The sequence below is a fragment of the Neodiprion virginianus genome, chromosome 1 (genome assembly GCF_021901495.1).
Source record: "Neodiprion virginianus isolate iyNeoVirg1 chromosome 1, iyNeoVirg1.1, whole genome shotgun sequence".
NCBI classification, from domain to species: Eukaryota; Metazoa; Arthropoda; class Insecta; order Hymenoptera; family Diprionidae; genus Neodiprion; species Neodiprion virginianus.
This window is the reverse complement of record NC_060877.1, coordinates 4,908,670-4,931,855: the sequence shown is the minus strand read 5'-3', so window position 1 is coordinate 4,931,855 and position 23,186 is coordinate 4,908,670. Positions and strand designations below refer to the sequence as shown.

At 37.8% G+C, this 23,186-nt stretch overlaps 2 protein-coding genes across 5 annotated transcripts in view; both read left to right on the top strand.

The window, feature by feature from the left end:
- The window catches only part of LOC124309087 (intraflagellar transport protein 88 homolog), a 29,203-nt gene extending 11,449 nt beyond the window's left edge, over positions 1-17,754 (top strand). For 2 of the 4 annotated variants that reach the window (XM_046772343.1, XM_046772353.1), the window contains exons 17-18: positions 13,653-13,760; positions 17,617-17,754. In XM_046772343.1, coding sequence (XP_046628299.1) covers positions 13,653-13,760; positions 17,617-17,620 — 112 coding nt within the window. In that variant the 3' untranslated portion in view covers positions 17,621-17,754. Of the gene's footprint in view, positions 1-13,652; positions 13,761-17,616 lie in introns of those variants that run through there. The other 2 variants (XM_046772372.1, XM_046772363.1) reach the window with 1 other exon arrangement.
- On the top strand, positions 17,638-22,140 carry LOC124303044 (hexokinase-2-like). Its single transcript, XM_046759773.1, has 8 exons — positions 17,638-17,770; positions 18,785-19,003; positions 19,087-19,406; positions 20,419-20,531; positions 20,974-21,129; positions 21,561-21,700; positions 21,809-21,942; positions 22,033-22,140. Exons 1-8 carry the CDS (start codon positions 17,638-17,640, stop codon positions 22,138-22,140), a joined length of 1,323 nt encoding a protein of 440 aa, XP_046615729.1.
- The last annotated feature ends 1,046 nt before the right edge of the window (positions 22,141-23,186 follow it).

Sequence of the window (23,186 nt, the reverse complement as noted above, 5' to 3'; positions counted from 1 at the left end):
TTTGGTCTTCCTCCTAACAAGATTCGCCCGGGCTCTGATGTCGAAGTATCACGTGCGAATTAACCCCGAACTTCGCGGATACTCTTGGAAATTGCCGTAACGCTAATCGCCGAACAGAACCCGCGCATCCTTCAAAGTTCAAATTTACCCGCCGTGACGTCGGCGTCGCCTCACTTCAGACTAATCGATACGCGTACCGAAATCCCGGCGCCTCCTTTATACGCACGCCAATTCGCGTGTCTCTGTAACCTCCGGCTTTTACCGAAAATCCCTGATCCCTGCATCTACGACAGTAAAGTACAGCTCGGGCGATGAAAAATGACGATCGATTCATCGTTAACAAATTCTGACAAATTCTTAACGATACCCCGTTGTTATAGACATAGGCAAAGGAAACGCGTTATGATACGGTTCTGAAGATCACCCCGCACGAATCGGTAAGTTATTTATTCTTGCGATAATATTTCCACTTGTTTATTGTACGTAGACGAAGAAAGGAAAAGAAAAACGCCGGATCGATGCTAGATTAAAAATCGCAAATTGTATCCAGTTTTCGTTTATCGTACACATCACGTCAGTCGTTGATAAGTATGCTGAGAGAATATTCACGTTATAGGTACATTTGTAATCGCGCTGAGGGTGCGGATGATATTCAACGGCACGCGTGCATTGCGGGCGTGAAATTAGCGATACGTCGGAAGTGCGAAACACCGTGTCGTGTAAAAAAGGAAAAAGAGGATATACGAGGAGGGCAGGCGGCGGGCGTCACTGCGTCCCGTGTCTATATTTAAAGCGCGTTCGCTGATTCAATCAGACTCCATTCGGGCAAGCCGCGTTGCGCCAATATATGGACGGATGGGTTGACAAACCGCGGATGTCGAGATGTGATGGAATTGGCCGATACGAGCGTCGCGCTTCCTTTTATCATAATTACCCTGGCGAATGTGATTTCTACGAATTCTTTCAGTAAATTGGGATATTTCGTACAATTTTGTAGAAAAAATTGAAAATATCCATAGTTTCTCGTAAAAACTTGTAGATTTTCATGAAGATTTGAATTTTTTCAGTAAAAAAATCTACAAGATATCACAATTTTAAAAGAAAAATTTATAATTCTTTACGAAAAATTCTGCGTACTTATAATTTTTGTACGTAATGTCTGTAAAAATTCGTAGTATTTGGTAGAAAGTTTTACCAGGGTAATCAGAGTAACGCTCGCTGCCGCGCTCGTTTCTCTTTTTCTTGTCTTTCGATCCACGTACCCGCGTCGTGGAATTACGATCGTACGAATGATTTTTAGGACGGGAGATTTGCAGTTCCCGTATTAAGTAAGATTACATCGAAGGGGTTGTAAAACTCAGATATAAGTAAGCACGGGTAATAAAGGCACGCACCTATCTCGATCAGCTTGGAAAGAAGTTGAAAAAAGACGCGCATTTACGCGTACATGAAAGACGTACAGATGGGCGAAGTGAAAAACGAACCGCAGCTACGATTCGCAGAAAGAATCGCTTGACTGCTTTGTAAACAGAATTTATTTTAACAATATATTTGTTTACTTTATTATTGACGTTCAACAAGTACGCAAATCGCCATGTTCGATAGCGAGGCGGTGAAAAATATTTTGAAAAATCGAAATTAATCCCGTTAGATTATTTATGCATATATATTGTAAATTCTACAATTTTTCAATCGTATCTTTCGTCGTTCCTTGAAAATCCTGTTTCGGCATTTATCGCACAAAAAATCTACGGTATCCTGAATTTCAGCTGAACGATATATTCAAATTGTCTAATGGCAATAGTCCGATAGTTTTCGAATATAGTACAAGATCAGAGACACGGTATATAACCGGTCTTGATCGATATAAACATTTGTACGTATAACCGTTCTTTGCGTACGATGAAATTTTACGCTCACCGATAAAAATTGCCAGAAACGAGATAAACTGGCTAGATGGAAAAACATAAAGCGAAAAGAAAAAAACAATTCTGAATTACGAATAACGAGGTAAAGAAAACTTACAAATTGGACCGTCAAGTTCAATCTGTTTTGCAGAAAAAATGTTCTATCAAGAGATTAGATATTAATTTTGCAATTACACTACCGCTTGAAAAATCGCGAATAAATCACGGCCGATGTATGTTACGAGGTCAAAGGTCGGTTATAAGTCAATTTTGTCGAGTTGATCTGGAATATCCGAACATTATACACATGTAATGTTATATATATTTTCTCGGTATTGATTTTTTATTACATGTTTTGCTTCGTTTCGCATAAAATTTATATGCGCTGAGACAATCGATACACGAAGTATTGTTTTTTTTTTTACCCCCATGTTTGATTGTGAATGAAGCTACGGCGTTATAGACTTTGATCACCGGGTGTTTTTCTCGCACGCATATCGCTGTCATGACATTATATCCCTCTGAATTTATTGTCATTACACTTTTTCGCCTCTTTCGAAGTCGAAGTTCAATCTCCATTTTTTGCTCATTTAATTCGTACTCGATTCATCGGACTGCTTATTGGGCGTGTACCTATTGGGCTTTAATATTTCCTGGAATTAATATTACAACATCGTAGAGGAGTGTTATAAAATGATCGAGAATCTTATCAGCGCTCGTGTCTTGTCCGCGTATAACGTGACTTTACATTTTTAACTTGTTACGTATAATCATACAAAATAAGAAAGAAACAAAATCTTGCAAATAAAAGATACGGTGGTTTGAATCTCGCATATAACGTGCTCGTAACGCGGTTATCAAAACGTTACCAGTCAATTAAAACTCTGATGTTCTCATGGAAAAAAAAAATGAAATAAAATTAAAAAAAAGAAAAACCAGCCGCGTATCGTACGGTCTGAACGAAACTGCAGGGGGAAGGAGGAGAAGCAGAAACTAAGAAGGAGAAAACATTCGTATATAATATACTACAATCCTTCTCCCTCTTCGCGTCTTGACGTTGTGTGATCTTAAATCGACCAAAAGGATTATAATGTCCGATGAGAATGATAACTAATTAGTTAATGCATGTATTAGAATATTATCGCGGCTTTACGAAAACTTGTTGTATATGTATATGACATAAAAAATACCCGCGCAGCAATTTATAATTGCAAATGCGCGCGCGCGAAGAGCGTGGAATAGTAGGAAGAAAAGAAAAAGATGAGAAAAGAAAAGTAAATAATTGCGGCGGGTTCGACACAATTCCCGCAGCTATGTAACGTATAATTATACTATAAGTATAATTACGGATTATAATACGGGTGAAATCGAGGATCGAAATTATGCATATTCCGTTTGAATGCAATTACAATTACAATCGAAAAACTGTTCGATCGTACGAGAGACGAGTTACTCCTATTTAATGGTTTATTGTGTGAAAAGGAGGCAAAATCGGTATTTTAAGGTCGAGTGCAAGTTTGTAATGTGAGTCGTAGGTGAGCCGAAGACGAATGTTGCAAATACGCGAGGTTAAAAGACCGTTGCCTCCTTGTTCCGCACGATTCTTTATTCATGGTGAGGAAAAAGTATAGAAACCCTTGGAAATCTGGCACGGTACTTCAGATCAACTTTGATTTTTCAAACGAAAACCCAAATTTTCGTGCCAGAATCGGAAAGAGCTAAACGTAAAATTTTCGGCTCTTTCTGATTCTGGCACCAAAAATTGGGGCTTCCATTTGAAAAACCAAAGTTGATCTGAAATCGTCCTTGAAGATGAGGTTTGGAGTCAAATCAAACGGTCACCACTGAATCCCTTGTCAAAAATGACCTAAAATTTAACCTTGGTAATTTTTTTCGTTTTCACCGAACCCTGCCAGATTTCTAAGGGCTTCTGTACTTTTTCCTCACCCTGTATAACAAGAGTATGTCACGCGTTTCTTCCACGAAGCACGAAATTAAGGTTAGGGTCGCGTAATGTCAGATTTGTTCGCGACGGCGCATGCGCGCAGTATAAGAAAGACCACTTTTAAGTCCTAGGACTCGAAAACGGACTTTTCTGTACTCCGCGCATGCGCATTAGCAGACTCACTCGACAATCGTAGAAATGGGTACTTTGTATAATATACATATTCATGCACTTGTAACACAATGTATACCCAGAGGCTTGGAGCGGATAATCGTGCGTAACGTCCTTACATGCAACGCTGGGACGTAATACGATAATATCGCATTGGCGGGGAATTATCGTCGCGAAAATTTACCATCCATGATCTATCTACAGGAGAACCTCGATTATCCTAACTAATTGGAACTGGGCATAGTTCGGATAACCGAAGAGCAATTTTTATGTTAGGGGGTGATAAGATATACAATACAAATTTGAATCCACAGTCTGTATTAAACGTCGAATTATACATTTCAAACATCTTTCAAACACCGAGCTGTTATTTTATCGGTATAAGCAACGTTACAAGTGGACTTAACGAAACTTGAAGCTGCGCTTGACGAAAACTCGCAGAACCGCAACGAGTAACAAGGTAGTAGGTGTGGATTTTCGCGTCCCGAGAAGATGTTTGAGTGAGGAATTCGTCGGGGAAAGTCATTTTTGAAAGGAGAAAAACCGTTAGGGTTCTCTCGGCGACGTTTCGGCTGTATCCGTCAGGATTAAAGGACATTCCTAAGCCGTAAGGTATTCATCATACTGCTGCGATGGACGTACATTTCGCGCACAAGAATGTATTTTTTGAGCCAAAGTCCGGACAAATCAAGTCGTGCTTCGGACAATCGAGGGTCGGATAATCGCGGCCCTATCGTATCCATTTTTGCCGACGCACGCACACTGAGAGATAATCGAGTGCAGCAGAGAGGGAGAGAAAACGGCGAGGAAACTAGGAAGGAAACGGGTTGCGGTGGGGTTCGGATCGGATCGGCGATAATATGGCGAGGTGGCGGCGATGTGCGAATCACGTATCGCGCCGATTACGAGAAGACGGTGGGGATCGCAGTGGTGGATGCAGACCGTGAACCTGGAGGCTCGTCAGTTTCGCGTTCATCTCCGAGGACGACGGTCGGTCGGTCGAGTTAACGTTATTCCACGTACTGCGGTATACATGTAATATTTTATATATATTTGAAGAGACACCGCAGGAGCTTTTTTTTCGACCTCGAGAAACGTAGAAATATACATTAAAAAGAAGAAGAGGAAAAAAGAAAAAAAAAAGCAAAGAAACAAAGGGTAAATCTGCGCAAAGAGAGAGAGAGGGAGAGTCGGAAAATCAGAAGGAAGGAAAATCGTTGCTAACTGAAGAGAGGAGAAGACGAAACGCGCCTCTTATACGTATATGGTATAATACATTCACGGTGAGTTTCTATTCATTCATTCGTTCGTGTCTCATTGTACATATACGCACAAATTTATACACATTAATCACGTGTGCGCGTGTTTCGCGAATTTCGTATATACACGTATAGCATGTATTATATGTAAAACACATACAGTTTTTTGCTTCTGCATTAAAGCGTTACGATCGAGCCGTTTGCCGGTGTACGGAATCGCATCGCCGATTGTACGCGGAACACACGCACGTGCGCGTCTTTAATGTTGTTTTTAAATACACCGTGTTACGCACTTACACGTACGCGTCTATGTGCGCGTGTATAATACGTGCGAGGCAAATATTTTCTCCCGGTAATATTGCAGTAAAGTTGGAGAATTGGGATAGTCAATCCTCGTGTCCAGCTACCAGTTTCCATGTATCTTGTTATTTATACAATACGTACACGATGCAAGTATGCGTGTACAACGTATCGCACTGCACAGGAAAGAATCGGTATACATGTATAACTATAATATTGATTTAAGTCGAGCGGTTGCATTCCGCCTACTCCTTTTTTTTTCTATTTTCCCTTCTACAACTTACTTAAGTCTCGCGCTTCTTTGGTCAGCCGGCCTGGAACGTGCATTTCTCTACGCAATTATTAACCCACGTACACGTACGTACATCAGACTTGAATTCGCTTTTATTAGCGTGTAATTCTTACGTCTGCAATATATTATCTCTGCACGCGTTCGACTTGAATCGATACTGTATACGTACAGGTATACGTTCTCTGTATTATTTTACACGCTTGTACAGTTTTACTCTTCAAATAGTTATTCGTTGCGTGCCGTGTGCGCAACTATTAGTCGCAGAGGGCGTGTGTAATTCTAATACCTTTGGAATAAGATTTGCCTACGTTATCAGCAGACTTGACGCCGTGTTTTTCGTTAACATAAAGAAAAGAAAGAATTACTTTTCAACTTGCAAAAAGAAATATTAGAAATTCTAATTGTTTTTTCATGCCTACCATACGAATGTACGCATAAGTTGTAATTGGCGGGGGCGGGTTTCAAATTCAATCCTAAAACGCACTTCCGTTCGCAAATCGGTTCCCGTAAACTGCGATCCGAATCGGCGGTTTAGTCTGCAGAAATTGACCCTCCTGCGAATTTTACCCCTGCATTCGCCTTATATATAATTTGTACATAATATACGTGTAATAACTTGAACTCGACGGTTTCTTTTCGTTTTTTCTCACGCGGCAAATTTTGATTCGAGTATAATGTTGTATTGTGTATTAATATTTTCCCAACTCTGTAATATATAATCTTTGAAAAAACGAGAGGTCAACGACAATTCCAAAGAACAAACAGGGGGCTAAAAAGCGTACTGTATTTAGGCGTGTGTGTGTGTATACATATTCATATACGCAAAGCATCGTCATTACTGATATTGACTTTTCATGCCAACTACGCGTATGTACGTATATATATATATATACACACACACACGGACACTTGCGTAGTGGTCGATGATATAGGTTAAAATTACTGATAAATAATTGACGAACAATTTTTTTGAGTGATCGCATTTCTAGAATTCGATAAACGATGCATTCATAATAACTCTCTCGACTGATTCTCAATATCCTGTACGTACAACGTATTATCAGAAAATATGAAGAAAATTCTATTATTGCTTGCGACGTGTATATTTTTTTATATTCCTTATTTGTTCGTTGGAACTTTGACGGCGAAAAAAAGTTGGCGTAAAGAGACATGTATACCGAACAATTTATAGTTCTATAAATATGTATATCATATCAAAGACTTTTTAAGGCTCTCTGATTTGAAGAATATATACATATATTGTTCAATTGAAAGGTGACGACGCCATGTACTTCACGTTCCGAATTAGAACTGTCATCTTGGGTCAACTGGCTAAATTGTTCTATAATTAAAGTTTACACCTTACAATTGATTTTAATAAAACCAGTCTGTCTGCCACCCTACGAGCTTTGTAAGCCGCATTCTCAGATTATCGCCATTTTCACCAAACGAGATTCGTCGGCCATTCGACGTTCGAAATATCGAAAAATTCTTCATTTATACGCAGGTACGCGAAATTGTCAATTTCTGCAATACTCGCAGTTGTCTGTGTTATAATTGTTCTGCCATTTTGTCGTCCCAGCGTCAACTCGTTACACAGTTCGGCTTACATTCGCGTAAAAATGATCCATTCTTCTAGACTTCCAGACTTGTTTCTGATGTCTCTATCGTCGGATGAAATTGTGTCACGAACGTCTAAAGAAAAATCTAAATCTGATTCCTTTCGATTCGTCTGTGAGAACGAATTATTGCGAATGATTGTTCCACGATTTTTAATTCAATACGAAAAGAACGATTAATTTTCAAATCCAAACACTCGCCGTTGAAATTATATTATACGTATATCGATCGCAGGTCGCGGATATTTTTCGTCGCGTAAAATACAGGAATATGTGCGTGTGTGGGTGTACATAATATAAGATAAGCAATGACGTGTAATAATTCTAATGAATTCGCTTCAAAAAATTGGTTTCAAGCCGTGTTCACGTTCATCAAATATTTGTTTTGACTTTAAAGCCACGTGTGTGAATTAAGAATTGGATTATAAAAACGAGCGAACGAGCGTCAGAAAAAGTAGAGATACGTATACTATGTCGAGACAAAAAAAAAAAAGAAAATAAAAAAAGATCTAACAATATTTCGCAAATTCATTAAAATAATTCGCGCATTTAAATTTTGTGATTCGTGCAAGATTTAATTTAACTCTCTCTCTCTCTCTCTCTCTCTCCCTTTCTCTTTCTTTCTTTCTTCTCCGCCCTCTTTTTTCTTTCTGAAAATCAAACCGAATCGCATAAAACATCGTATATGTGCAGTTTTTTTTTTTTCGCCTCGCGGGTTTGCGCGATCGCGATTATAATAACAACGATTAATTAAACCGCTAAATCTTTCACAGCCGTTGAACGAATACCGAGCGTGCGGCGACGATGATCGCGTTTTTGCAAAGAACGTAGTGGCACAGTTGCGTAAAAGGCCAGCGGCTCACGTGCGCCGGGTTAAAGACTCGCAATCGTCAAGTTGACGTCGTCGCGGTTTATACGCCCGCGGAACAACGACGACGATCCGATTGGTCGCGGGACGCGCACACCTCTCGACTCAGGCGCGCGCGATTTGCTCGACAAGCAATTTACAAGCATTTTATCATTGTTAAACCCGTAAACGATGCAGGTAAACGTAAAATCTGCGAGGCACGACGGACCCCCTAAGCCGATAATTATATTCCATGGCTTTTGAGCACCGGGTACAAGTCGGTTCGATCTGTCTCGAGCAAATTCATCGTTGCACCGCCATAATTTAATTTAAAAAATAAAAACGAAAAAAAAAAAGAATAATTCCCGGGGTACGCCGGAACTCCTTAAAAAAATTATTACCTAAAAAAATTCTTTCATTTTTTTTTTTTTTTTTAAACTTTTCAAGTATTCCATTTTACCCGAAATACTCTGTTTTCTTTACAAATCGTTATAAACTCTCGATTATAAAACTATTGAACATAACATTTTTTTTTTTATTTTTTTTTCTTCGTGGAAAATTTTTCGGGGTCCGTCGTGCCTCGCGTTCCTCCTTCGTGTACTATTTTCTGTGAATAATGTTTCGCTTCTCGTGGTAAAGTATACGTATATGTATACACACTGAGAGCAATTTTTATTTTCAGTTACCGCTCGGTCCTTGACTATTTTCATTTTTTACCACAATCGACAAAATATAGTTCTAGGTAGAAAATGAAAATTAATTTTCTAGCTTTTACCGGAAACTCTACTATCCGTTACTATTCTTTCTCATCACGATCACAGTTACTATATTTTATTGCAACTGTTGCAAAAATTTAACGCTCGTGCAAGAATAAATTGACGTTAAGGCCTTGTTTAACTAAAATAGTAGAGTAAACCTCAAGAACTGATTTTGCGTTGCAACAACCAAAAAGGGATCGACGATAGCGCAAAATGGTCACGCGTACCTAGTTTTTCGTAATCCCAACAACGTTCAAACAGTTTTTTTAACGATGTCTGTTTTACTCAATTTTTCTAGTTACGAACCGCGATATGTACTTGATGCAGTAATGTCTGTTGGCTAACGAGAGACGTACGTTTTACCGTTCAAATTATACACAATTGTATAACGGTTGACGTGTAAAAAATAATAAGTGTGTTTTTCGCGCCTTTCCGAACAAATAATATATAATTATAATACATATATACATATATATATATGTGTGTGTGTGCGCGCGCACGTATATCACACGATATGTGAAAAACATGTTATTCCAAGTTTTCGCAGTTACATATTACAACATTATATATATATATATACATTGTATATACCTTATATACTAGAATCTTTATACCCTTACAGTTATTTTCCTGTATACATATGCACGTACACATACGTGTAGATATATCAACGCGTTCACTTTCCGAAATCTAATCGGTATGAATGACGAATGGTGTGGATTCGGTAATTACGCATCATATTATTTATACGCGCAGTATGTAGTTTGCTATTATTTTCGCAGACGTAGGTTATCAACACTTTGCAATTTTCAAACGACCTGCATGCACATTATTGCACATGCTGCGTATAAACAGCAGCGAGTTCTCAACGTCGATTCGTGGATTATGTTTGTGAAAGATTTCTTTGTAAAGTGAAAAATATATAAACATTTCTCGTGTATCGGTATCATTGTTAATTATGGTTAAACGTTAAACCTTAACATCTCGTCCCCCGCCCCTCTGTGTACTCGTCGAACAATCCCGATTGGTTCTTCTTTCTTGCTCGACGTACGTCGAAAGTTTATTTATCGCAACAAGGATTCGGAAGACCGCGAACTGTACCCTAAATTAATACAACACCTATATTATCAATCAGCGTAACTAGTTATATGTACAGTGTAACCGGAAGCATTACAATTAACATCGCAATCAATGTCGTCTCTTATTTCGTTATAATCGCGTATGTTTATTACACCGTTCAATCACCCCTGAGTTCGGTTATTACACGAATATTGAATTAATTTATATGTCTTTTTTTTCTTTTTTGTCATCTTTTTTTTTTTTTTTTTGTTTCTGCTTCAACGCGCTTTTGTTAGTTAATTCACTTTCCAGCTTCTGCTAATATGCGTATATACACACGTGTGCGTGTGTGTAATTGTGCTTTTATCACACTGAGACGTTACGGTATAATTTACGTACAGAATCGAAATTCGATATATTCGCGGTATAATAATAAATTATCATCGTACGTTATATGCACACACGGCTGATGAAATATTCAATCGCGTTACGCAACGCGACGTATTCGCGTTCTGTGTATGCGTGAGCTCTCACTTACACAATCAGGATGGTGTGGGTGTAACAAAGCGTGTAAGTATATCGCAGCTTATGCCGTGACGTTTGTCAGTTGGGTACGAATATCAACCTTGCCCTTGTAGAAGCTGCCGGATGATAATTACAACACTTTCCGTCCTTCAACGGTGCATATCTTCTTGGATATATTTTGCACAGAGTTAAAATTTCGAATGCCGGATAATTCCGACTCCTCTTATCACGGTATTTGCAAGAGTGCATTATCGTCTTGCGAAATCGCAGCGTCCGCGCTTTACAGTTGCTCATTTTTGCGTCTCGTTATTTTACTCACTTTATAGATATTATAATTGTTAATACACGTATGCTTCGTTCGAACGAACGTCGAGGGAAATTTGATATGCGAGTAACGAGATGTGGTTGACAAGTAATTACAAAAAGTCGTCAAACTTTTTCGTGCGACAAAAAGACTCGCGTGCAGCGCGCGTGTATCGCAGAGAAGAGTTGAATTGTCATTCGAAGTGTGATAAATAAATGCTAATTACGTCTAATTAACACTAGCTTTGAATTAGTTTCGTTATACGCGGTAATTGCAAATCGAATATCTATATATACATATATATGAAATAGCAGCGATTAATTTCGTTGCTCGTTTCTGCTTCACGAATACTTGTCAGATACATACAGATACTAACCAAAAGATTATCCCGCGAACGATAACCTCGCGTGACATTATCCACATCACGCTAGTAATTTTACTATCACGTGCATAACGTGCAGAGCATGCTGCGGCGTGTTTGTTGAGTAACGAATCTTTCATATCTTGATAACTCCTGACACGAGACGCATATGTGTGTGTGTGTGTGTGTAGTTTATAGTATCTCTTGCCGAAAGACCCTTCATTTTAACCGATCGCGTCATGCAACAAACGTTGATGCATTCTCGTTCTATATAACAATTTACGTAAGAACAATTATCACTCGGAACCAATCAGAATCTGATATTATAAAACTTGCGACGACAATACGTATAATTATGCGATTTATTGGTGGTAGAATAATTATGTTTAGGTGTTGAACGCATTTCTACGATTATTGTTAAAGTTCGATTGATCAATTTTTGTTTTGTCTCTGTAAGACGTATCGTCGTATCTTACATAGAATAAGTATACATGCTATACAGAGTGTGTCGAGAAAAATATTTCCAATTCAAACCCCTTCCGTCGTAACAACTGCGGTGTAAAGCTTTAATGTCATTGTTATATCATCATTCCTGTGCACATATACCTGCACTTGTAATGTACACAGTGTATTTTGAAATTTTCCATACATACTTCCATATCTTTCTAGAGATCCGTTGTTGTACAAAGCTTTAAATAGATAACAATACACCGGGTATTTTTTATATCGTTTTTCTTATTTCTATCACTGATCTGCAAACCGTGACGAAAAAAACGGACAATTTACGCCGATTGTTTTCCGAAGCCGCTGCGAAATTAGATGTGTATCCGATCGTAGCGCAGATCGGATCACTTATTGCTGCAGGGATATTTCACGACCGTAATTCATTTGGATTAAAGAGGAATTATCGCATTTTAATCGCAAAGTTTCGACCGACGAGATCATTGAGTAATCCTTTTGAATCGTTTCAACGTTATCTTTATCAAAATTCCGTCGCGGTTCATCGATTGGCATTTGCCTTCTGCTCGATTTTCTATTTCGCAATTTATCAAGCTAACGATTATACAATTTGCAAAATGCGAAATGGTTCAAGCTTTTATTTTCCAATAACCGATTCTCACATCCACAGTAAGCACAGAATTATCGCACCACGTCAATTTATCACAGTCAAATATTGTTTTTAACATCAAAGGTATAGACTATTTGACAAGAAGTCTCTTGAAATTTTGCTTGTCCGATATCTGCAATATACATATAATGGCTGATAATATTTCAATCGCGATTTGCTGTACGGTTTTAATGTGAAAAAATTGACGCTACGAAATTCTTTTTTATCAAAATTACATTATAGGTATAATATACATATACTTACCTCTATATACGGGGAATTCCATGCGAACCCGACCAACGTCTGACCCTAACCATTACTGTTTTGATTGAAAAATTTTCTGCAACCCTCCCAGCTCCGAATTAGTACCCTGAATATTTTTCAGATTTTTTACTCGACTGCTCAATTATTTGTAAATATTTAAAGTCATTTTGAAAAGGACCTCTTTTAAAATTCTCAGAAACTTTATTTTTTATCAAAAACATTTCAAGACCGAGCCCGTCACGAACCAATTTTTTTTTTCAATTTCTTTTCAGCGCTTTCAAATGTTCTAAGTGGAAAATAGAAGTTACGAGATCTTTTCAGGAATTTTCGGACCGTTTAAACAATGTTTCAGTTGATCAAAAAAAATTGAGAGTCCTGAAAAAAAAAATTTCCATCACGGACCCGGTCTTGAAATGTTTGTAAAAAAAAACAATTTTGAGAATTTTTTGAGAATTTCAATCCTTTTCAAAGTCACTCTCAGTATTTGTAAATAATTAATCGGTTGAATATAAAATTTGAAAAAAATTCGGAGACCTATTTCATAGTTCGGATAATTGCAGAAAAAAAATTTGGACGATAATCAAAAATGGTTGCGATTTCTAATCTTTAAACACAAGTCTCAAGATCAGCGTTACCATCTCAAAAATGATGTCCTGTACAACATGTAATATGGCAGGCACGTGATTCGTTTCTTAAATTTTTATTATTCAAATTTCTCTCTGAAAGAAAAAGGAAAATTCTTCGTCACAAAAAAAAAAAAGAAAAAAAAAACTTACACGGTACAAAGTCTAAACGAAAGTGGTTTCAAAGATTCGTGATTCGTTTCACAGCCTGTATTTTTGTTCAGAATTTAATCTTTTATTCCCCTTTCTTTTTTTTTTCTTTTCTTCTTTGCATTCCGCGTTCAATCGTACGAATTGCTTTGAATTTCAGAATTGGTCGAAGAGTAAAACCAAGATGGTGGTACCGACAGAACGAGCTCTTCACGAGGCCATTCAAGTCGCGCCTCTTCTTCTCGCGGATGATGTCAGAAGACAAAAGGTACGTAGGTAGCCGTTTGAGAAAGAAGGTCGAAAGGCTTTTAAAGAGCAATTTAAACAAAAAAAAAAAAAAGCACACCGGTAGTAAAATATTTTTCTTGTACAATTATTGTGTCAATTATAGAAATTATACAATTTTACATTATAGGTGTACGAAAATTTGCGTGTAATATTTCTTTTTCGACATCGGGTTTTGTCATATCAATCGTTGTGCAAAAAAAAAATAAATATAATAAGAATAATAATATTAATAATAATAACGTATCACCGCAGACTTGTGAGAATTTTTATTTTATCATTTTGATTTATTACGCTCGTTAAGCGAGTGTCGCGATACCGCAAACATTTTATCGGCTATGGCGAGCCGTCCAATAGCGAACTGCCACTCGAGACAAGCCTCTGTGGTCGCAATTGACGCGTCATGTTTCTGTAATTCCTTTTGGCCGAAGCGAGACTCGATTATACGTAATGCAGCGTGTACGTAGATTTTACGATCGTGTGAAATGTTCAACAAGCGTTTAACAATATTTTGTCAATTCGTTTCGGCGCCGATTATCGAAGAGATTTAACAATATCGTAGCTGTAAAATTGATCGGCAGATTCTTGCGAATAATTTTTCTTATGGACTAACAATTAGCTCTCGAACACGCGTGATTTAGGACAAAATGATACCCGTATCTTTACGACTTTTGGTCATAGATTACAACGGTGTTTCACACTTGGTTAATCTTCGCGTTGCGCCAGTCGTTATATCACGTTATTGCGATATTATAAACAACGAACGAGTCTTACACGCGTAAAGTGCGTATTTATAGGTATAGGTATCATATCATGATGAAAACAAAACCGATTTTGACAAATTTGAAGGGCGGGTGGAGATTATAGGCGAAAAACATGACCCATCGCAATTTCGTATGACCGGCGTTATAAATAATACAAGTTATTTATGTACCCATCATACGTAGTTTTGCACGAAATTGGAATCGCGAAGATCGAGCTGATCGTGAAATTAACAAATTAACGCATCACCGTGACAATTACACATGTTGTTTTACAATTTTTCAGGCTCTCGTATAAAACATTACCCGCTACTTTTTACGCCTACAATATTTCTAATTCGTCTATATTATCTACGTCATGTGTATATTGTGCAATCGTTTGTACGAAATACGAGGAAATTACGCCGTCAAACTACGCGTCGGAAAAGAGCCTGGTTTTGTTTATTTCTCATATTGAATGAGCAAGCGAGCAAAGTTACGCAAGTTTTCGTAATCGCAACGGCGACAATACCTTGTAATTAAATCGTATTATAATTATTACTATTTCTTCTATCGGGGAAACAATTTTGGAAATCATTAATACGTGCACGACGTTCTCTGCATTGATTTCGTAATAATAATTGGCTGTAATTGAACAAAAACAAAAAATAAAAGAATTGAAATAAAAAAAAAAGAAAAAAAAAATTAAAGCAACGAACAAACTTCGAGTAATTCGTTTTTCTTCCCTATTTCTTTATAGCTTATTGATCGTTCTCGCGTCTCTCCATGTTTGACCTTACATTTATGAGGATCGCGGTTCACTTGATCATTCTATTTAGGAAGCAAAAATGTGGCCGCAGTTTAGCGATTCTCAATGATCCTGATTCAGAGCGAACAGTTTTTTTCCGATCACCTAAATTCGATAGTATACATTGTACGTATATAGATGATAGTTGGACGCGATACCAATCACGGATTTTCACGCGTATAAGGTACCGTAATATTATTTACGCGATAAATTTTAATCTGATATTTATTTCTACTCCACAAGCATTTTATATAGAGTAAATAATGATTACAGCCTTGTAATTTGAAAAAACAAAAAATCTACCCGGTCCTGAAAATCTGCAACGGTGTTCGTTATCTCGGTTGAACACATTTTATCGGCATATAATATCTAATATCCGAATATATTGATCGTTGAGAAAATTTGCGCAGTTTACGACACACGTGTATACACGTAATGTCAAAGTGAATAAATAATAGTTCTCAGCAGTGTCTAAATGAGGATTAGTATAATATACGAGTCTTATTTGTCAATTTATATTTATCGATTCGCTAATTATCATCGTCCAACAATTTTTATCTCACGTATAAATCATCGAATCGACGTCCCGGAAATTTTTCCTCACTCCGTAACGTACGGTTTATAGATACGCGTATATACGTACACGCAATATTCGCAATTCGCTGCAGGAATACGAAAAGTTTGTTTCAAACACGTCGGCAAACGATAATGTACGGGTCAAAACTTAATTGCTCTCTATTCGTTCTTGATTTATCCGGCATTCGCCACTTGATGCACACTATATATATATATGTCTCTGTGCGTACAATATCGTAAATATAGCACGGTATTTACAGACATTACACGTACTTTTAACGAGTAATCCAGTACATCGCGTCTGGAAATTTTTTTCCAACAAACCGTAGGAGGGATCGTAGAGTGCAAAGGGAACACACACGTGTCGTTTTCTATCTCAGCAGTGTGTCTCTGTGTGTACGAGCCTGTTTGAGGATAGCAGAAGAAAATCGACCACAGCGTGCAGGCAATGCCGACCCGCCAATCTCATCACGCATGCAAATTGTCTCGTCTCGTCTCGTAGGAACGACTTGACGAAGGCACTTATATTACCGTCTAACAATAACTCGTCGCAATATTTCTTTCGAGGAAAGATACGCACACAACGCCTGATCAGCCAAGGAGCTTGTTGGTTGTTCGCTTGAAAATTATTAATACTCCTTTGGTAATCTTATTATGAAACGGTAGAGCTTCGAGTATTTGTCAAATTATTGTTACGTTCGTAAACTACTGTGTTTTTCCTAATGATGCATAAAAAAATAAATAAATAAATAAAAAAAATAACCACAGAGGCTGCTATTCTTGAGAAAAGAGCTTCGATATCGATTATTTATGTCAAAAAGTACCGTAACGTTGAATCGAAATCAGGTCGGAAAGTAAAATTCTTCGTCATCACGATCGTTAACTTTCATCCGTATGATGTACGACGTACGATTCCATTTCTAATGGCAATGACTGAACTGATTTCGCAACACTGCGAACGTATATAACGTAAAGAATTGTTCTAGAATCGGAAGACTCTCCCCCCCGCCCTCGCGATCCAACTTCTTTTACAAGCTGCTGCAACGATCGCGCGAATTTAGTCTGGTTCAGCAATTATAGTTGTACACCGAGTATAACTTTAACCTCGGTGGCTATTTAATTTACTCCAATCAGTTGCTTATTCTTAGTAACCGGACTATCTTACGTGAAATTTCTGTTCGATGCATACAGAGAGCTGGGGCGTTACGTGTTACATTATCGTACGTAAATATCCTACAATATAAGGATACTCGAGTTAAAATGCGACAGAACTTGTACAGAGAGAAAATTGAAGAAAAAACTAATTATGATAATGTATGTACGTTATACTCGATAGTTCGGTTTTATTTTTTGCCAAGCATACTCGAAATCCCGCATCAATGTACGCCAAGAAACCGGTACTCGTTATCAGTGACTGTTTATTATGCATTCGCACGTATTCGCGTATTTGGCGAAAAAAAAAAAGAATCTATTCACCTCTCAAAATTTCTCACCTTTAAATTCATACATACCCGTAGCCGTTACGTAATGCGCGCGAGAGGAGAATATTTTCTAATCAAATTTTATCCTTGAATCGATTGATTGTCGCTGCCCCTGCCCCCCCCCCCTCCGCGCCTTCTTCTCGTTTGCAATGCAAACTTTTTAGCGATACAATTGGATTTTTGCACGCTGTAGATATTGGACGTATATATTAACGAGTAATCAAAAATTTTCAGATAGAAAATCGTCTCGCCCAGATGAGATTTTCGGCCGCTACAACGCGGAAGATTCAGTCCGTGTTCTTGTCCGAGGTTGAAAATGGAATACGTCAACGACCCTCGTCACTGCAAATGGAGAACACGTACATCCCCGAACTGCCCGATGGCACGGGTAAGTTTGGTTCGAAAAAAAAATTCGTTCAGCTAACTAATTAAACGAAAAGTTTATGGCCCTGATAGATAAGAGAGGATAAAAAAACCAAACGGATGGATAATAATTTCTGCGTTAATTAATAACCTTAAAACTAATCAACGAAAAAACGATTATTGTTACGTTATTGAACTGAGAAATAAAGAATTAACAAAAAATGGTGTTAATCTGCAAATATTTTAACATACCAATTAACACCGCGAGATTATCGTTTGTATATAATGGATAATAACATGTAAGCGATATTTATATTACGGTTGTATCGCGTCGTAAATGTACGGATAAATCAGTAGAAATGAAATTAACATCGCTTTTGAATCTCGCGATGATGTATAATTTATCCCCGCATGTATATTACCAAATTGATAATTTGTGATTGTGAAAAATAGCCCTATGTAAAGAGTTCTTGGGGCGCTGGCGTACTTGGAAAACCACTCGCTAGGTTCCAATATAACAAACATTCACGGGTTGTTGGAAAAAATCGATTTCAAACTTTGATAAAGCTGAGTAAACATTAATCAAACAACAAGTTCCGCCGTTACTCTTTGGAGCGCACGGCGCGAGGCTTAATTTTGGGATTTTCAAAGGCCGCTGGCCGGCAGTGCAGTAAACTTTTTCACACGAAATTATTATGCTTTCTTGTATCGCTCACGATGCAGTTTTATAGTGAACGTCTATAATTGTGATCGATGTAGGCGTAGAGGTTGTAGATTCAAAATTGCAGTCGAGTCTTTTTATTAAATTCTTTCAAATATCTTTGTTTTTCTTTTATTTCTCTCCACATTATACAAGGAGACTGAAATATTATTAATTAAACGCTATACACGCGATGATTTTTACCTCCGTGCGCGTGTATATGAAACAGGAAAGAAAAAATTAAATAAATCACAGAAACCCGGACAAAATAAGGAAAATTTAATTGAATTTAGAGAAGATCGTATGAGATATAATGTTTTCTTTTTTGACATTCCCCAGAGTCGGGTTTATTCCTGGCATTGGACCTTGGCGGTACCAATTTCCGTGTGATTCTCCTGGAACTGGAGAACGGAGTCGTTGTCAAGGAAGACGTCAAGAGGTATCACATTGGGGCCGATCTCCGAGTCGGGTGCGGAATCGCGTTGTTCGATTACCTTGCGGAGTGTGTCAGTGACTTTGTAATCGGACAGGGTGTCCAGGACATCGAACTTCCCCTGGGTGAGGAGAATTTCCAATTCGTTTTTATAATTTCTGATCATCGCAGAGCAATTACTAACCGTCTTTGTTAATCCCCCCCGCAGGTTTCACGTTCTCCTTTCCAATGATCCAACACTCCCTGGAAGTTGGTATTCTCGTTACGTGGACCAAGACGTTCAACTGTCAAAACGTGGTGAACAAAGACGCCGTATTACTGCTACGCGAAGCCCTCGAGAGACGGGGAGACACGAAAGTGAACGTTGTCGCTGTTCTGAACGACACGACGGGGACTCTGATACAAGGCGCTTCGCAGGACCGAAACACGGCTATCGGTCTGATCCTGGGAACCGGAAGCAACGCTTGTTATCTAGAAAGAGCCGACAAAGTGCAGCACTGGGAGACGGAGAGACACGGCGAGAAAGAGGTGCGAATTCTTGATGAAATCGAGACCAGAAAGAGAAGCCGAAAGTCGATAATACAACAAGCGGAAAATCCTTCACACTGTTTCAATAAAATCGAAAAAACCATATTAAAATCGGTATTCGGAAACCTGCCCATTCGCCCTCGCGATGCAGTAGATGGGAAATTTTTTTGTCGTAGACAGATTCGCGGATTTGTGTATTGATATATTTTCTTCCGATTTGCTGGCTTACGCGATAATTATACCTGCACACGGCTGATAGGATGGTGCTTCCGCGTTCTGATGTACAAGGTACAAGCTGTATCATTATCGCTGATTATATCGTTCATGCATACATACTCGGGGAATGCAACGTACAGTATGCGATATTGAACATGGTATGGATTATAAGAGTACGCAAGTATAACCCCACCCTGCACTATCCTGTCAGTTGTGGATGTCAGGGCAGAACTTTATATTGCCTCCGGGTCTAGATATTGTGTAGTTAGGTGTAGGGATTCTCATATTGATGCGTAAATACCTGTAATTATCCAATTTTCATATCCCGTGAATAATAACGGCTGCTTCTGACGTATTGCAAGTATACTCAGTTAATCTCGTTCTATTTTACCTGCATATTTCCGACGTATGAACGAAACAAAGTTGTCAATGAATTTGAAAAAAGTAGGGAAAAAATAACGTAGAACAGACAGATAAATACGCCGTGTATTCAATTCTTTTCCAGAATTTTCACGATAAACAGTTTAATTACTTGCTAATGCACATGTACATGGCATATACGGTCTCATTTTTTTTCATACGAAAGCGATAAACGTTTGAAAAGGAAACAAAAAGTAGTTAACAAACTCTTGCCTGGAACAAATTGACGGGTCTTTCGCTTGTTTTACTATTATTTAAGAATTCAAAATCCTCGAATTGTTGAACAATCATTAGTTAATGAATGAACTATTTGGACAACGAATTCTCATATGCGCTTTGTACGTTTGTTATTTATCAGAATGGCTACTTGTTTTAGGTAATAATCGACATCGAATGGGGCGCGTTTGGAGACAACGGAGTACTAGACTTTATCAAAACTGAATTCGACCGCGAAAACGACGCGAACTCGTTGCTGGTCAGTTCGTTTACGTAAGTGTACCAACATTTTATTATTAATTGTATACCTGTTTATGTATAAAATTGTTTACATACCTGTCGTTCTACAAGGTGCAGGATTTTGCAATTCGCATTTCTTACGTTTATTCGATTTCACGCACGAGTTGACGTTACATTTGAACCGGAAAATACTGTGCGAATAAAAATATGTTGAGAAAGTCACGAACGTTGCACACGGTATTGTGTCGTATGTTATAACAATTCGTTAACCTACTTCCCTTGAATCCAATTTGTTGGATAGAAACAAAGACTAGTTTTATTCAAAATTTTCCTGTAACAATTTTTCCTACGTTACGCCGGGTGAATATTTTCTAGGACATTAATTTTATCGTTCATGTATCACAGACTTAATCTATATTTACGTATGCACATACCTTATATATTTGTTCATTTTTTATCTTATTGTGTCGCATAGGTTTGAGAAATATATATCTGGAAAATATCTGGGAGAATTAACCCGCATCACACTTGCTAAACTGACGAAAGAAGGACTTCTATTCGAAGGACATGCCCCTGGCGCTCTCCTCACCCCTGGGAATCTCACGACTGACCTGGTGTCTCACATCGAACAGTGAGTTTTTTTAAATCTAATTTCCTACATTTATACAATGCGTATTACTATCATATCTTACGCACGAATAGACGGCAGTTTACGTGATATATTTCGAAATATTAACTTTGATTTTGGTCAACTTTTTATTACGCTAGAAATGGGTACCTACAGTGAGGGATAAAAGTATTCGTACAGTGGATAAATTTAAATAAAATAAGGAACAATTTTTTAAATGAATTTATTAATTGAAACGTGTGCTGTTTTATTTCATGCCTGGACACTAACGTATACAAACATATAGAATCGGTCTTGTTATCTTGTGCTGCATAGACAAGTCGCCGTTATGACAAGGACAAAAGTATTCGTAACATATTGTGTAGCTGTGTAGCACTGTAGTAAAATTTTGTTCTTTTCACCGCATCTCCTATACTCATGTCAACAATTTACAGAGATACTCTTGATGGAGGCAGCAACAATACAAGAGATGTTTTGGCCAGATTCGGGGTGACAGCGACTGAAGAAGACATTGCCATTGTACAATACGTTTGCGAAATTATATCGAACCGTGCTGCTCTCCTGGTTTCTATATGTAAGAACCATTTGTGGATTTTATTCGCTGAAATTTGTTGCTTTTTTCAAAATTACCACCGTCTATCGGCAGTATTTTATCAACTCTTCGCTTATTATTGTCAATTAGGTCTTGCAACATTATTGGAAAAAATCGATCGCGAGGAATCGACTATCGCAGTCGACGGTTCGCTTTACAAGCATCATCCTCGTTTCGAGGGGTGGATGAATCAGTACATTCATCTTCTGGCACCTGGACACAAGGTATGCAATCCTCTCACCACATTATTAAAAAAAAAAAAAAATCCTCTCATCCATTGAACGTATAATTAGCAATTTTTATTTGTTTCACAGTTCAAGCTCATGCATGCAGAAGATGGAAGTGGAAAAGGTGCTGCACTAGTAGCAGCTATCGCATTAAGGCTTAAAAAAAGACTTGAATGGGAGGCAATCGGTGATTAAGTTTTTATTACTATAATCATGCAGAACATTTGTTTCATTCCTCTCTTCCCCTTTTTCTCTCAGTTCACCCGTAGCATATAATAATTATCATTACGTTTATCAAATTATGTTATATCGCAAAAATATGAACCAGTGAGTCAGGCGTGCAGTCTGGAATAACGACCACAGAACGAAGAAAGAGAAAAAGAATCACGTGATTTGAACAACGTTTGTTTAAATTGAAAATTCGTCAACGTTCTCATCAACGCAGCTTACAGCGAGTGAAAAAAAGCTCTGATTCCGTGTGGATAGAGTAAAAAAAGGAGTATGAATTGGTCCAAAATATTTAATCATTCCGTGAAACTTGCAATCATTCGTGTGACAACATTGGTGTTGTTAATTGCTGTGAAATTTCGATAAGTTCGAAAATCAATATCGTAATGTTCAGTAGTGATATTTATTTTTAACTTCTATTACACTTTATTACTACTCGTTTCACGCAAGTGCCGAATGGAAATTACGAAATTCGAAGGACTAGAAAAGAAGAAAAAAAAAGTACAATCGTCCACCTTTTTTTTTTTTGTCATCATTAGATTCTCTCATCGTACAGATAAGATCTTTCATCATTACACGGAGTGTCTTTTAATGTTCGAATATGCCAACGGAAACTCTATTTTCCAATTATACGTTCCTTAACAGCTATAAGTTTTCCTAATTTATGAAATGTTATTCAATTCTTCAAAGTTTGGGGGCAAAATCTGCTGGGTTTGTCAACACAGATTCCAATATTCAGTACCTATTAAAGACATATTTTATGTGTCATAAACGTAACATACGACCCCGTTGTGCGAGAAATTGCAATATACTGTCAAATTATTTGACGGTTTTTGCGTACTACTTAGAGAAACGCACAAGCTTCTTCGCATTATTTGAAAGAAATATCCGACCTAATAAATGTTACTCTCGATAATGCATTCTACGTGTATTTAAAATTTTTTATTCTCGTCTCTTATTTTCGTTGCGAAAGACGGTAACTATAAGGTTGTCAAGTGTTGCCCGTATGTTTT

Bases quoted from the DNA above. Each gene is read 5' to 3' on its own strand.
- LOC124303044 (XM_046759773.1), top strand. From the start codon at position 17,638: ATGAGATTTTCGGCCGCTACAACGCGGAAGATTCAGTCCGTGTTCTTG. The intron at 17,771-18,784 runs GTAAGTTTGGTT...GACATTCCCCAG, and splicing joins CGAACTGCCCGATGGCACGG to AGTCGGGTTTATTCCTGGCA. The intron at 19,407-20,418 runs GTGCGAATTCTT...TACTTGTTTTAG, and splicing joins AGAGACACGGCGAGAAAGAG to GTAATAATCGACATCGAATG.